Source organism: Oncorhynchus gorbuscha, linkage group LG15, assembly GCF_021184085.1.
Source record: "Oncorhynchus gorbuscha isolate QuinsamMale2020 ecotype Even-year linkage group LG15, OgorEven_v1.0, whole genome shotgun sequence".
Taxonomy (NCBI): Eukaryota; Metazoa; Chordata; class Actinopteri; order Salmoniformes; family Salmonidae; genus Oncorhynchus; species Oncorhynchus gorbuscha.
The window spans coordinates 34,822,421-34,839,107 of record NC_060187.1 but is presented as its reverse complement, the minus strand read 5'-3'; the positions used below and the strand labels follow the sequence as shown (position 1 = coordinate 34,839,107).

Below are 16,687 nucleotides of genomic sequence, written 5' to 3'. Positions count from 1 at the left end.
AAACATTAAAAGTTTACAAAAACTTCCAAAAGAATATATACAGTGTTGTAATGATGTGCAAATAGGTTTTATTTACAATGGTGTTTGTTCTTCACTGGTTGACCTTTTCTTGTGACAACAGGTCACAAATCTTGCTGCTCTGATTGCACACTGTGGTATTTCACATGGGAGTTTATGGGAGTTTATCAAATGGAATTTGTTTTCAAATTCTTTGTGGGTCTGTGTAGTTTGAGGGAAATATATGTCTCTAATATGGTCTTACATTTGGCAGGAGGTTAGGAAGCGCAGCTCAGTTTCCACCTCATTTTGTGGGCAGTGTGCACATAGCCTGTCTTCTCTTGAGAGCCAGGTCTGCCTTCAGCTGCCTTTCTCAATAGCTAGACTATGCTCACTGGGTCTACATAGTCAAAGATTTCCTTCACTTTAGGCATTCTAGTTTGCTCTGTTTTAAAAAAAAATGATCTCCAATGTGTCAAGTAATTATCTTTTTATTTTCTCATGATTTGGTTGGGTCTAATTGTGTTGCTGTCCTGGGGCTCTGTGGGGTCTGTTTGTGTTTGTGAACAGAGACCCAGGACCAGCTTGCTTAGGGGGCTCTTCTCCGAGTTCATTTTTCTGTAGGTGATAGCTTTGTTATGGAAATTTTGGGAATCACTTCCTTTTAGGTGGATGTAGAATTTAACGTCTCTTTTCTGGATTGTGATAATTAGCGGGTATCGGCCGAATTCTGCTCTTCATGCATTATTTGTTTTTTTACGTTGTACACTGAGGATATTTTTGCAGAATTCTTGGTTAGTGAGCATACCTCTGACCTCACAATCACAAAGGGCACAGGGTTCTACAGTGCCTTGCAAAAGTTTTCATCCCCCTTGGCGTTTTTCCTATTTTGTTGCATTACAACCTGTAATTTAAATAGATTTTTATTTGGATTTCATGTAATGGACATACACAAAATAGTCCAAATTGGTGAAGTGAAAAAAAAAATACTTGGTTAAAAAAATAATGAAAAAGAAAAATCTGGAAAAGTGGTGTGTGCATACTGTATATACAGTTGAAGTCGGAAGTTTACATACACTTAGGTTGGAGTCATTAAAACTCGTCTTTCAACCCCTCCACAAATGTCTTGTTAAACTATTGTTTTGGCAAGTCGGATAGGACATCTACTTTGTGCATGACACAAGTAATTCTTCCAACAATTGTTTACAGACAGATTATTTCACTGTATCACAATTCCAGTGGGTCAGAAGTTCACTGTGCCTTTAAACAGCTTGGAAAATTCCAGAAAACGATGTCATGGCTTTAGAAGCTTCTGATAGGCTAACTGACATCATTTGAGTCAATTGGAGGTGTACATGTGGATGTATTTGAAGGCCTACTTTCAAACTCACTGCATCTTTGCTTGACATCATGGGAAAATTAAAAGAAAACAGCCAAGACCTCAGAAAAAAAATTTGTAGACCTCCACAAGTCTGGTTCATCCTTGGGAGCAATTTCCAAATGCCTGAAGGTATCACGTTCATCTGTACAAACAATAGTACGCAAGTATAAACACCATGGGACCACGCAGCCGTCATACCGCTCAGGAAGGAACCTCATTCTGTCTCCTAGAGATGAGTGCAAATCAATCCCAGAACAACAGCAAATAACCTTGTGAAGATGCTGGAGGAAAAAAGGTACAAAAGTATCTATATCCACAGTAAAACGAGTCCTATATCAACATAATCTGAAAGGCCACTCAGCAAGGAAAAAGCACCTGCTCCAAAACCACCATAAAAATGCCAGACAAAGGTTCGAACTGCACATGGGGACAAAGATAGTACTTTTTGGAGAAATGTCCTCTGGTCTGATGAAACAAAAATAGAACTGTTTGGACATAATGACCATTGTTATGTTTGGATGAAAAAGGGGGAGGCTTGCAAGCCGAAGAACACATCCCAACCGTGAAGCACGGGGGTGGCAGCATCATGTTGTGGGGGTGCTTTGCTGCAGGAGGGACTGGTGCACTTCACAAAATAGATGGCATCATGAGGAAAGAAAATGATGTGGATATATTCAAGCAACATCAGTCAGGAAGTTAAAGCTTGGTCACAAATGGGTCTTCCAAATGGACAATGACCCCAAGCATACTTTCAAAGTTGTGGCAAAATGGCTTAAGGACAACAAAGTCAAGGTATTGGAGTGGCCATCACAAAGCCCTGACCTCAATTGTTTAGAAAATTTGTGGGCAAAACTGAAAAAGCAAGTGCAAGCAAGGAGGCCTACAAACCTGACTCAGTTATACCAGCTCTGTCAGGAGGAATGGGCCAAAATTCACCCAACTTATTGTTGGAAGCTTGTGGAAGGCTACCCAAAATGTTTGACCCAAGTTAAATTTAAAGGCAATGCTACCAAATACTAATTGAGTGAATGTAAACTTCTGACCCACTGGGAATGTGATGAATGAAATAAAAGCTGAAATAAATTATTCTCTACCATTCTCTACCATTGACCTAAGACAGGGCATTTTTACTAGGATTAAATGTCAGGAATTGTGAAAAACTGAGTTTAATTTAAATATTTGGCTAAGGTGTATGTAACCGTCCATCTTCAACTGTATTCACCCCGTTTGCTATGAAGCTCCTAAATAAGATCTGGTGCATCAAATTACCTTCAGAAGTCACACAATTAGTTAAATAAAGTCCACATGTGTGCAATCTAAGTGTCACATGATTTGTCACGTGATCTCAGTATATACAGTGCCTTGCGAAAGTATTCGGCCCCCTTGAACTTTGCGACCTTTTGCCACATTTCAGGCTTCAAACATAAAGATATATAACTGTATTTTTTTGTGAAGAATCAACAACAAGTGGGACACAATCATGAAGTGGAATGACATTTATTGGATATTTCAAACTTTTTGAACAAATCAAAAACTGAAAAATTGGGCGTGCAAAATTTCCGATTTTGCTGTGATCTGATAAGTGTGTCAGTGGACTGACTGTGAACGCTCTAATAGGCGAGGTCAGTGATAAAGTAGTCTGCAGTATTACTGCCAAGAGATGAGCTATATGTGTACCTACTGTAGGAGTCCTCTCGAAGCCTACCATTGACTATGTACATACCCAGCGTCCGACAGAGCCGCAGAAGTTGTGACCCGTTTTTGTTTGTTATGTTGTTGTAGTTGTGTCTAAGGGGGGAAATTAGGTCTCTCTCACATATACACACACAAACACACAAACACACACGCAAACAAACATGTTTCTAAACTTACAACAAATCTGTGTCGTCGAAGTCTTCATCCTTTCTTCTCCATAGATCCCATAAACACCACAGTATGAGGCCCGAGCAGAATAAAAACACAACGGTCTTGATAAGGATTGCCACATCAAGACCCAGGAATAGAGGCCGAGAAGAGACATTCAACCCGTTGCTGAAATCATTATTTGCGGTAGCAAACATATTGGCGATGGAAACCATCATCTAGCTAGCTTACTACATTTTGTGTTCAGAATATTCCCCGTTAATGGTGCGTTTAGAAAATTCGTCAAGAACATACATTGGAGCGGTCTAAGCGTCATAAACGATTGCGTATTGCGTTCTTATTTATGACACAGTAGACACACTATTTCAAGCAAAGTCAAACACAACTACACACAGTAATAAAATGCATGCATTTGCTTTTAATCGACTTATTTACTTGAATGTCTATCATGAAAAATGTGTTTGTTCCTTATAGTCTAATTAACCCTCCTATTGTGTTCGTTTCGTGTTAATTAATTCTGTGTTCCCGCTCCAAAATTATTATAGTTTATAGCTGATTATAAATCCATAACAATCCATATATTATCACCTAATGTTGTGTTAAATCTTTTTGATCAACTTAAGTTCTTGTGAACATTATACGTTTTGAACTTCTATTTGATATTTATGGCCTGTAGGCCTCTTTGACCTGAGCTCATACAACTCGTTTTTGAGTAAAAAAAAGCATAATATATGGATTATTTTGACTATAACAAATACTCAGATGAAACATATTGTGCTATTTATTCCAGACTACTTCCTCCTCTAATGCATCTTCATTGTCAGTGTCTTGGCCTCTCTCCTCCTCACCAGTGTCATGATCAAAGATATGATCAAGAGCCTCACAAGAGCCTTCTCGTGGGGGTTGCCATGGAAACCAAGAAGGAGAGTGAGGTGTGTGTGTGTGTGTGTGTGTGTGTGTGTGTGTGTGTGTGTGTGTGTGTGTGTGTGTGTGTGTGTGTGTGTGTGTGTGTGTGTGTGTGCGCGCGCGCGCGCTCAAACACACATGCATGTGGGGGTCCGGGAGAGGAAGTGTGTCCATCTGATGAATGGGCATGTGCCTGAACTCAATTTTATACACTAATTGTCGTCTCACCTATTAATTTCTAATGACTGGTCATTTTTGACCGGGAACACCATATGTGTACAAAAGTCAAATAAAACACCCCACATTTTATGAAAATCATCAAAATGTATTTTGTGTGTTCAGATGCCCTGTGTGGACAAATTTATGGAACCTTATGACAATCAGATTAAATTAACTACATTTTTCAGAGAAAACTTGTAAATCGGTCCATTTCGACGGGAACACAGCAGGAGGGTTATTAGCCTAAGCATAGCACTGATAATAGAAAAACGCTATAAAAGTTTCATACATTCAAATTGATTATTATTAGGTCTACATAGCCCAACAATTTGCATAATTGATTGGTTTAATTGATCAGCTGTGCGCAACAGGTGAAGAACATGTATAAAAGGGCAGAGCTTGCCTTGTATGCGAGTCGGTGATTTTGAGGTTCAGCTCAGGAAGGTATGGTTGGGTTACTGCGTGCATGCCCATTATGGCGGCTTTTTAAAATATTTTTTTTAAAGCGGGGACATTATTTGTTTATGGTTTTATTTATTTTATAGACTCATATCCTTCATTGGCGTCGTATTAGGTTCAAACGCATTTTGCCAAAATTCTAAGTACAATTTTGGCAACAAAATTGAATAATCAGACTTAAAGTAAATGGGTGTATTTTGTGATGGAGGTGTGTGTGGTGTGTGGTGTGTGTGTGTGTGTGTGTATATCAATTTTAAAGTTTGTTTGAAACAGATGTTACCACATTCAATGTCAAATCAGTGCAATTGTGGTAAACACATTTTTCGTTCTCTTATAGCCCTACCTACATGTTTGATTAGGACGAGTGCAGTTTCTCATCAAGATGTCAGCTGTTCTGATTACCCATATAAGGACTGAAAAATAACTTTTTGTGAAATAAACTTTTGTCTGGTTTCTTTAATCGTGAACACCGATCGAGTCACAGCTATTATGCTATAGAATGCTGCGTTTACACAGGCAGCCCAACTCTGCCCCCCTCCACACACACAAACACACACACACTGGTCTTTTGACAAATCACATCAGTTTCTTTCAGATCTGATTGGTCAATAGACATATTAGTCAATAGACCAATTAGTGAAGAAAAAAACAGCATCTGGCTGCCTGTGTAAACGCCAGAAGGGAAACTGAACACATTAGTCTACCTTGGACCTGACTACTGGGCCTCAACTCATTGTACACACTGACAGATTTCCAAGACCAATCTAATGGGTGCTACCACTTTTTTGTAATTGCTGTTACCTATCAGCAAGGCTGAGATATCAGGGTGAGCTGTTAATGTTCAGTCACTTTCGTAAGTCCTTAGTCACGTTTATACAATTAGATGGCAAATTAACACAATTTCAAGGTGAAAATGAACGCAAGTATGCCGTGGGTAGCTTTCTTACACCCATGTGCTCATTACCTTGGCCTGAATTTCCACAGGCAAGTACTTGGTGTTCTCATATACGTCTATATGTGCGACGTGGGCTTCTCGCGATAGCTTTTTTTTGGCCATCCAACATGGCGTCGTAGGGATGCTGTATTGTTGTTTTACATGTACCTAGCTATGTGACAAGTAATACATCGAGAGGAATCCACAACTAAATAACGAACTACACCAAATTGTCAGTCTCGATTCTGCGGGTATGAAAGGTCTAGGAAGACTATGCTGAGATCCACCGGTTTCTTCCGTGGAATTGACTGCCCGTTTTACACGGATAGCTGCAATGGGAAAAGCGGCAAATATGGGTGTAACAGACCATACTGCCACTTCAGACACAGCAAACATAGACGTGCGTCTTATGGCTCAAATGACACTAGAACATCAAAAGAACTTTACTCCAAACAAAAGGGTGATTTGCATTTATTTTGTATTCCTCTAACTTAACTATGTTAGCTAGCTATCCAGTGTTTGTCGCAGTGGCTGCATAACGTTAGCTACAGTGTTTAGCTAAATATTTTAACCATTGTGAAATAAAAAATATATTTCGCCTTACTGAGGGGTTGATAACATCAAATATTGTACATGAAATAAATCCTCAATCGGCTATACTGTGTAATTCGTTATGGCTGCATTAGCTAACTAGCTAGCTAGTACATGTTAACTGTTAGCTAGTAAAGTCAGAGTGAGGTAAGGGGGTGTCCTTATCTTAACCCGTAGAACTCAATGGTTCTTCGTGTTGTGACAAGTCAGGTTTGTTGACAATGGCATTTGAAACCTTATTTCGATGCAAGGTAGGGACATAATATAACATTCAACTGAACTGTTTGAGTACCTTAAAAATGTGGATTATGTTTACCATAGAACATGCTTGACAATTTACTAATCCTAATTGGTATCTAATGGCTTCCTTTAGAGCAAGGTGGCTATGACCCATTCAACCCAGAGGTAGTAAGACCAGAGGAGCAACAGAATGGGGAGCCTGCTGCTGCAACAGTGGACATGGGTGCCCTCGAGCTTGAGTTGGTCAATCGTGCCATCGAGGCGGTACGCAGTGAGGTGGAGCGGGAAAAGAAGAAGCTCTCACAAATCGGGGACCTGGAATATGACCCTTCTGCCAGTTCTCCTAAAGTGTTGCTGAAACCACTCTCGCAAACTGGAGACCAGAAATATGATCCTACTGCCAGTTCCCCCAAGCTGGTGCCAAAACTACCATCACGATTTGGGGACCAGGAATATGATCCTACTGCCAGTTCCCCCAAGCTGGTGCCAAAACTACCATCACGATTTGGGGACCAGGAATATGATCCTACTGCCAGTTCCCCCAAAGTGATGGCTAACTGGCCAAAACCACAGGCCGTGGCATCCCACTTGGCGTATGACCCAGGCAGTTATCAGATGACTACAACAGCTGATTATAATCCCACCCCTCGCTCCAGTAAATACACCTTGGACTCTGACAGCAAGGACAACCATGCCAGCTCCATGGAATATGTGCCCACCTCGGTTACCAAAACAGCTTTGAAAAAGCCTGCTCCTCGAACACGATCTCCTCATCTACCCTCTCCCCCTACTAGTCCTAAGTACTCTAATAATGCAGCCTTCTCCAAGAACAAGTACACATTGGATAATTCTAAACCATCCACAGACATGGAATATGACCCTCTCTCCAACTATTCAGCTAAAATTGCTGTCAAGGATAAGAAAGACCAGAGGACAGGTGCTTCTAAGGGAGAAGTGAAAAAAAGACCTCACCTGTCAGGGACAGGAAAGCTGTCAACGGATGAGGAATATGTGCCAACCACTAAGAAGCCTCGACAGGTGATACCAGACCCACTGAAGTACACTGCCAATTTCTCTGAGTCTGATGAGGAGAGCTCTGGGACAGAGTATCGACCCACTTCTCTCAGCCGTCTGCAGAGGAGGAAGAGTAGCAGTGGGTCAGTGGAGGAAGCCTTTGGTCCAGGGAAAGGAGAGAGGACTGAAAGGACTCTAGGTGGGCTGAAACAACAGAGGAGTCGGGAGGCTAAAGAGCAGGAAGACTCGGAGAACCAGGAAGTAGCAAGGCAAAAAGACAAACCAGAAACTGAAAAAGTGGCAGGTAAAACCAGCCACATGAAGAGCATCAAAGTAGAGAAGGTGCATAAATCTGAAAAGGAGTCCAGTAAAAAGAGTGGTAGTAGTAAAGAAAAAGGAGCAGGGGACGGTAAGAAAATAAGTGATTCAAAGACATCAAACCACGAAACTGCAAAGAAGGACAGCAAGAATCAGGGAAAGAAAGAAGAGGAGAAAATCAAGATAAAGGATAAATCCATAGACAAAGGCATGGAGGGACAGGAAGAAAAGAGAAGTGATGGAAAGAGAAAGCTAAGGACAGACAAAGTAAAAGGGGCGTCAAGCAAGAGTGAGAGAGAAAAGGGGGGTGGGGATAGTAAAAAACTGAAGACTTCAGACAAGGAAAAGGACTCTTCAAAGTTTAAAGAACACAAGAATGGTAAACATGACAGCAGTGGAAGAGAAAGGGGCTCCAATAAAGTTAGCAAAGGGAGTTCTAACAGCAGTAAAGACAAGGTGAAGAAAAACAGCAGAAGCTTCTTGGATGGCAAAACAGGAAAGGTGAAACAAAGATCTCTGAGTCACGTGGATCTGTTTGGGGATGAGAGTGCAGAGGAGAAATGCGAAGAGGATGATGAGGAGGAGAAAATTGTGAGGAAGTCAGCTGCTGCTTTCAAGAGGGGGCATTTGAATAAGAGGAATGCCTCAGAGCTCACCCCCTCATCCTCAGAGGATGATGACGTTGGTCCAGAGGATGACCGAGGCTATGATGACATGGATGGTGGTGGGGTGGACTACTCCGGTCTGCAGATGGACATGGACTTTGACCTGGATGAAGACCCAATGGAGGAGTGCTTACGGATCTTCAATGAATCCAAGGATGTGAAGACCGAGGACAAGGGAAGGCAAGCCAAGGTACCCATAGATTGCCATCTCCCTTCATTACAAGTTGTTTTGTACAATATTTCCTTAGGTTAGCATTCACTGCAGTTCATCCTGTTCATACAGGTCAGTAAAAATGTGTGTAACTCATTTTAGAATGGCACTGAATGTAGTGTGTTTGTTTCCAACATTCTGTTCATTAAATATTGCGTGAAATGTAAATCTGCTCAGTTTTTCCTCTCCCTTCCCAGCCCTCTAAAGATTCTGATGATGAGGATGCCACAGACAGCACTCAAACTACTCTCTTTCCTGGGCAGAAGAAGAGGGTTTCACATTTCTCCGCCAAAGGAAGTGTGAGTTTGTTCTCTGGTATTTACCCACATCTCTATCGTAACCACCGTAGCAAAAAGCCTTTCATTGAATACAAACTGGATTCTGTGTTTCAGACTGAGGCAACACCAAAGCCTCCGCCGTACAGGAGACTGACTGCCCAGGAGATCTGTTACCAGCGCATGCAGATTGCCCAGCAGCAGGCCTCTCAGCTTGCAGCAGCCGTGAAGACTGCCTCTACACCCAGACCCAGGCCAAGCCTCAGCCCCTTCCCTGGGGAGAGGAAGAGAGTAGCCCACCGCCCCACCCCCTTACCATCCTCCTCCAAGTCTGGTAAGAATGCTTGGCCTAAGGCCTTTCTATCTTTCACCCCATATATGGTCATGTCATCTAGCACAGGTTTTCCCAAACTCAGTTCTGCCCCCCCCCCCTGCCTGATTCAAGTAATCAAAGCTTGATGATGAGTTGGTTATTTGAATCAGCTTTGTTGTGCTAGGGCAAAAACCAAAACGTGCACACAGGGGCCCCAGGATCGAGTTTGGGAAACTCTGATCAAACACGGAGTTTGTATGCATTACGACAGCCCAAAAATATGAGACCAGAAAAGTGTAATTTAAGAACTGTGTTGTTGAGAATCCTTTCTTTATTTGACTACAGGTCTTGTCGAGGCAAAGCTAGCAGGCAGCAGAGTGTTGTCGCCCACCAGGACTCTCCCAGGTGGTGTCTCTGTGAAGGCCCAGACATCAGCTGGCATCTTGTCAAAGACCACCACCACTATTGCACAGAAGAGGGTGGCACACACTCCCACAATGAAGGTAACGCCAGGAATTTATAGTATGTCAGAACATTATCATGAATACATGACATTTGTGTCTATTTAGTTATCATTATTAATATGTTCTTCTCAGAGCTCTGCAATGAAGCGCCCAGTGATTCCCACTGAGTTTGGAGCCAAAGTGCCCACCAACGTCCGCCAGCGATACCTCAACAACTTTATAGATGAGTGTATGAAATTCTGCCCCTCTGAAGACTTGGCCTTCCAAATGGTATGTGAGACCACACAGGGTTGAACTGATTTATCATTTAATCTATCCATGTCTACTGTTAAGTATGTGTGCTCATGACACTGCTAGTGGTATCCCATTTTAGAAAAGGGTGGATGAGTTATGTTTGTGAAATATTTGATTTGAGTTGAAGTTCTAACAGTGGATTGTGTCTCTAGGCCCTGGAGGAGGAGAAGGTGGTGTATGACCGGAGCAGCAGTAAGAACATCTACCTCAACGTGGCAGTCAACACACTGAAGAAGCTACGCAGCAAGAGCAGCTCCCCCACCTCACCCGTTGCCAGTATGTCACTGACACATACATTAACTATGTAGCAATTACAAACAGATGGCGTTTGGTGTAGTTGCAGTGCTTCTGTAAGTCGTTGCCCTTTTGCACAGATCTAGGATCAAATCTCCCTCCAAAAACGGCAACCTTTACCGTAAGGTGAAAAGAACCAAACTGACATAGATCAGAGTCTAATCGGCCTGCTTGTCTTTTTTCAGGGAGCCCTGCAGTGGTGGGGAACAGGAAGGCCCAGTCCCATGAGGAAGTGCTGGGGGGACGCCTCGCTGCCAAGACCAGCTTCACCATTAACAGGACTGGCAAGCAACAGGAGGAGAAACTCAGTGGTGAGTAGCTAGTCCTCCTCTGGTTGGAGCTGGTATTACAGGCAGTAGATGTTTGATTAGGCAGGAAGGGCTTTGTATTTTAGCTATGTGTTGTCTGCACGGCTGCAGGTGTCAGGCTGTACAGGAAGCTGAGGGACTATCTGATGACGGAGGAGCAGCTGCAGGAGCATGGATACCCTAGGCCACACCCTGAGCGCTCAGGTCGAGCCGTGGTCCACAACGTCCCGGAAAAGAAGAATGTTGACCGTAAGTCTCTACAAAGCACTCAACACACCCTCCTCAGTCTGGTTGGATCAAATCCTTCTCTGCCAGACTAACAGATGTTTTGATTTGTTCAAAGCTTTTGCCAAGGTGTGCTGTCGATGTGGGGCCGAGTATAAGATCAACGCCAACGGCAACTGTGTTCGCAAGGAGGAGTGTAATCATCACTGGGGCCGTCTGCGCAGACATAAAGGTAGGTCTGTCTGTATACAGTGAGTTACAAAAGTATTTGGACACTAGCTAGGTTTCCATCCAATTTCCAACAGATTTTCATGCAAATATTCTAAAATCTGCATAAAACAATATGTGCATTTTACCACCAGAGATGTTTCGAGCAAACATACTTTTTGCGAATAAAAGGCTGTGCGTGACGATGTAGTGCACATAAAAATACACTATATATACAAAAGTAAGTGGACTCCCCTTCAAATGAGTGGATTTGGCTATTTCAGCCACATCCGTTGCTGACAGGTGTGCACAAAGCGAGGTCCATACAGAAATGGTTTGTCAATCGTTGTGGAAGAACTTGACTGGCCTGCACAGAGACATGACCTCAACCCCATCGAACACCTTTGGGATGAATTGGAACACCGACTGTGAGCCAGGCCTAATCACCCAACATCAGTGCCTTACCTCACTAATGCTCTTGTGGCTGAATGGAAGAAAGTCCCCACAGCAATGTTCCAACATCTAGTGGAAAACAGCAGAGGGGGGACCAACTCCATATTAATGCCCATGATTTTGGAATGAGATGTTCGACGAGCACTTGTCCACATACCTTTGGTAATGTAGTGTAACTTTTCCCGTTAAATTCCCATATACCAAATGAAAGTTAAATGGGTTTTCATCGCATTTTCAACTTTACTGATGGTCTTGTCAAAAATAAACTGTTGCATTATATAGCAAATGTACCCACTCAGATAGTGCGGGTAGGCTACCTACATTATGAGATTATTATGGATGAGAGAGATATTATTTGTATTTGTCAAACGGCAGCCAAGCATCGATGATCATTTCACCAGAATAAGACCCTTGATATTTATTGGAACTGAGCATCAAGCTCATCACCGTGCACTTTCACCACCCTGTGAAGTTCATCATAACTTATTTAATCTATAATAAACTGCATGCTTTCCCGAGTTGTAGTGGGAGGACCACACACCATGTCATAGCGTGACTTTGATATGATGGTTATTATTTCAATATTTGCGAATAAAGGCGTTTCCACCTCACAGTTAATTTTACAGACCCAAAAAGATCCCACCATATCGAATGAACAAATTGTGGTAATTTATACATTTTTTATGACATTGCATGTTTCCATCAGCACGATTGTAACTTTTTTTTAATGAGTCAGGTCATTTATCCGCATGAAATAGTTGGGTGGAAATGTGGTTAGTGGCAATTTGGGGGTTTTGGCTCTGTACTTCAGCACTTTGAAATGATACAATGACTGGGGTTAAAGTGCAGCTTTAATTTGAGGGTATTGTCATCCATATCGGGTGAACTGTTTAGAAATTACAGCACTTTTTGTGCATAGTCTCCCCATTTTAGGGGACCAAAAGTATTGGGACAAATTCACTTGTGTGTAATAAAGTGGTCACAAGTTTAGTATTTGGTCCCATATTCCTAGCTTGTGACTTGTTTTGGTTGTGTTTCAGATTATTTTGTGTCCAATAGAAATGAATGGTAAATAATGTATTGTGTCATCTTGGAGTCACTTTTATTGTAAATAAGAATAGAATAGGTTTCTAAACACTTCTAGATTCATATGGATGCTACTATGATTACAGATAGTCCTGAATGAATAATGATGAGTGAGAAAGTTAGACGCACAAATATCATATCACCCCCCCAAAAAATGCTAACCTGTTTATTGTATTATATTATTATTTACAATAAAAGTGACACCAAAATGACACATTATTTAACATGAATTTCTATTAGGCACAAATATATCTGTAACACAACCAAAACAAACTTAAACGGGGGGGACTATGTACAAAAAGTGCGGTTCACCTGATGTGGATAAAAATACCCTCAAATTAAAGCTGACATTCTGCGCTAACATCATAGTTATTGTATCATTTCAAATCCAAAGTGCTGGAGTACAGAGCCAGAACAACTTAAATGGTGTCACTATCTCAATACTTTTGGAGCTTACTGTATTTGTCTATGAACCTTTTTCAGTGATTGAATTTGTGCATGTCGTAAAATGAATGTTAGGATTTGAATGTAGTGTCATATTTTGAGTTGGACCAGCAAGAGCTTCTGTGTGTCTGTGGTAACAGTGTCGGGAGGCTGGGAGACTAACTACAGCTGCTGCTCAGGGACTGTGGGCTCTCCTGGCTGCTCTGTGTCTAAGGTAACACACCTAACAGTTCTGCTGTGTGATCAGTAATAATGTCAATACTGAGTTTGAACTGAGAAACAATGGGAACACAAGGGGGCAGTGGTGTCCAAGGCACATCGTGACTGGTTCTTATTGAGCTTGATGACTTCCATTCAAAGCAGAATACTTTCTCTGTTTGTGTTACATTTTAAGAATCAACTAATACCTGCCATTTTGATTTTTCACCTTGCTTCCTGTCTGTCCACAGCAACACGTTCAGGACGGACGCAAAGAATCATTGGATGGCTATGTTCAGACCTTTGAGAAACAGCTGCCCCCAGACGGCAACGGTGGAGTCTACGCCCTGGACTGTGAGATGGTGAGTTTGCTGCTGCACTGCTTTTCTTTGGGCACAATTAGCTGTATGAGTGCTGAGAGGGCATCTTAATACCTTATATAATGTGTCGTCTTTGTCGCTCTCTTTCTCCTTGGTAATAGTGTTACACAAAGCAGGGTCTGGAGCTGACCAGGGTGACTGTTATCAACTCTGAGCTGAAAGTAATCTATGACACATTTGTCAAACCCGAAAGCAAAGTGGTTGACTACAACACACGGTAAGGGATCGAGAATAACAGTTTTCAATCTTGAGTGTGGAGATATACAATATCTAGCATATGCACGTACACACGCTAGGACAAATATACAAGTTTTCATCATGGTTTGCGCAGGTTTTCGGGTGTAACAGAGGAGGACCTGGAGAATGCGACCATCACCCTGAGAGACGTGCAGGCTGTGATCCTCAACATGTTCAGCACTGAGTCCATCCTCATAGGACACAGCCTGGAGAGTGACCTCTTTGCCCTCAAGGTACACACACACACACACTCCCCTGATTGCCCTCTGGTCATTACGTGTGTGTGTTTTACTATACTATTCGTGTGAGTTCCAGAAGTCCTCACACGAATAGAAAACCAACAAACATTCAGAGAAGTTTGGACATTTTGACGGTCCTCAGTTGTAGAAAGGTTATTTTAGTGGGGTCTCCCGAGAGGCGTCACTACAGACCCGTGTTCGATCCCGGACTGTGTCACAACCGGCTGTGACCGGGAGTCCCATAGGGCGGCGCTGAATTGGCCCAGCGTCGTCCTGGTTACGGGAGGGGTTGGCTGGTGGTGCTTTACTTGGAGGGCCGGGCGCCTGCAGGCTGACTTCGGTCGTCAGTTGAACAGTGTTTCCTCCGACACATTGGTGCGGCTGGCTTCCGGGTTAAGCGGGCGAGTGTTAAGTGTTGTTTGGCGGGTCATGTTTCGGAGGACGCGTGACTTGACTTTCGCGTCTCCTGAGCCCATTGGAGAGTTGCAGTGATGAGACAAGATCGCAATTGGATATGACGAAACTGGGGAGAAAAGGGGTAGAATACAAAAAAAGGCTGTTTAGGGATTAGGTTAGGGAAAATAGGATTTTGAATGGGAATCAATCCTCACAACTATAGTACGTCGTAGGTAGGTGTGTCTGTGTAATGGCCCTCACTCTGTATCTCATGCGGTCTTTGTAGGTCATACACAGCACTGTAGTGGACACAGCCATTGTGTTTCCCCATCGCCTGGGCTTGCCATACAAGAGGGCCCTGAGGAACCTCATGGCAGACCACCTCAAACGCATCATACAGGACAGCGGTGAGCAGCTAAACCCTCATTACACTGTTTATGTATCATATACATTGGTCACATGTCAACAAATCACTAGTAGGCCATTTCCCTCTGGTTTCAGTTGAAGGTCATGACTCCAGTGAGGACGCCTGCGCCTGCATGGAGCTCATGATATGGAAGATCCGAGAAGACGCCAAGGTGAAGAGATGACTTCTGCTCCCCTCTAACCGGACCGCTGTAGAGAGACTGAGGGGGAGAGAAGGGGAGCTGAGGGCCCTGGAGAGAACTGTCTGTCTGAGAGGCCAACAGAACAGCACTTGAGTTATACTGTGGTGGGACCTTGGCAGTGACAGGGAGCAAGATGCTGAGAATGGGCTCCTCTAAAGAGATCTGCAGGGATGGCCAAGTCACTGCGTTGCCTGGTGAGGTAGGCCATAGTGGACAGGTGCTGCTGGAGTACATTGTTGGAGTGCCAGCAGAGCCAGAGTCCTCGATAGAGTGAGTTGGTAAAAGGCAGAAATCAACAGTGTTTTCATTTACTGTTCCTGTTTTATTTAGAAAATCCATGATCATGATTGTCACCAGTTTTTGTTGGTATGTATTCTTCTCCTCTGGCGATCTAACTCTGAAAGACTGGGGGGGTTCTTGTTCACATTGTTATTGTTATGTGAATAAGGATAAAATTCTATTGCTGCTGAGCTGCATCCTTGGCCCAACTTGCACTATAGAAATGCTCTCTTCTCCTATTGGGCTAAAGTACCTCATCTGTGTTGAATGAATACAGTACTGAAGACTTGGTACTGAGGAACTTGCTACATCGTTGTCTAAACATGGTTATTCTCAGACATGGAACGGTGCCACCACACACGCACTTGGTGTTGGGGTTTGCACTTAGTTTGTACCACATCTGTGCTGTTAAATGAAATGTGGTCGATCTCTTAGTATTTTGTCGGCTCTCAAACTTGATTAATCATGACAGTCAGACCCCAAAACAGAAATATTTATGTGTCTGAAATTGTCCTGGTATGGTTTGATTCGAGATATTGTGTTGAATAGCTTGACCATCAAATCTCACTATCTATCTTTGTGTCCTGTGCACTGCATGAAAGTGAACTTGGGCTATTTTTATAGCCACACAGATAGAACCTATTACTCCCAGGGTATGTATAAAACTATGTCCACATTATGCAACAATTAGTTATTCAATGCAGACAGATATCAAATTGTTTATAGTAGCTAAAGGCTATAATTTTGTGTTAAATATGGTATAACATATGAGGGTAAAAACTGGTGCTGTAAATATGCTGTAAGTTGTTCCTTTTGTATTTTTTGTTTTGTTTATTATTTTCTATTAAAAAGATTGAAAAGATCTGGTTTATGTAATTTATTTTTGCTGCCAATGTCAAAGCGTAATAAACATTGTGTATAGTTGAATTAAATATTAGTGCCTATCCTGCCTATCCTGTGCATATACAGTGCCTTAAGAAAATATCCGCACCCCTTGACTTTTCCCACGTTTTGTTGTGTTAGAGTGGGGTTAAAATGGATTTAATTGTAAAACATTTTGTCAGTCTACACAAAATACTCTGTCAAAGTGGAAGAAAAATTATAATCATTTGTAAAAAATAAATAAAAAAATTAAATAAAAACAATTGAACTCTATATCTTGAGAGTATTCAACCTCCTGAGTTTAGAA

The 16,687-nt window shown here is 42.3% G+C and overlaps 1 protein-coding gene across 1 annotated transcript; it reads left to right on the top strand.

Moving 5' to 3' along the window:
* The first annotated feature begins 5,886 nt into the window (after window positions 1–5,886).
* On the top strand, window positions 5,887–16,360 carry LOC123997006 (RNA exonuclease 1 homolog). The gene is made up of 16 exons (XM_046300928.1): window positions 5,887–6,219; window positions 6,724–8,777; window positions 8,996–9,097; window positions 9,191–9,407; window positions 9,732–9,889; window positions 9,983–10,120; window positions 10,297–10,420; window positions 10,624–10,749; window positions 10,858–10,995; window positions 11,090–11,203; window positions 13,302–13,375; window positions 13,611–13,721; window positions 13,841–13,956; window positions 14,071–14,209; window positions 14,898–15,018; window positions 15,113–16,360. Exons 1-16 carry the CDS (start codon window positions 6,033–6,035, stop codon window positions 15,199–15,201), a joined length of 4,008 nt encoding a protein of 1,335 aa, XP_046156884.1. The 5' UTR covers window positions 5,887–6,032; the 3' UTR covers window positions 15,202–16,360.
* Window positions 16,361–16,687: the final 327 nt, after the last annotated feature.

Coding starts and splice junctions, on each gene's coding strand:
- LOC123997006 (XM_046300928.1), top strand. CDS start 6,033: ATGCTGAGATCCACCGGTTTCTTCCGTGGAATTGACTGCCCGTTTTAC. Junction 8,778..8,995: donor ACAAGGGAAGGCAAGCCAAG/GTACCCATAGAT, acceptor CTCCCTTCCCAG/CCCTCTAAAGATTCTGATGA. Junction 9,408..9,731: donor ACCATCCTCCTCCAAGTCTG/GTAAGAATGCTT, acceptor ATTTGACTACAG/GTCTTGTCGAGGCAAAGCTA.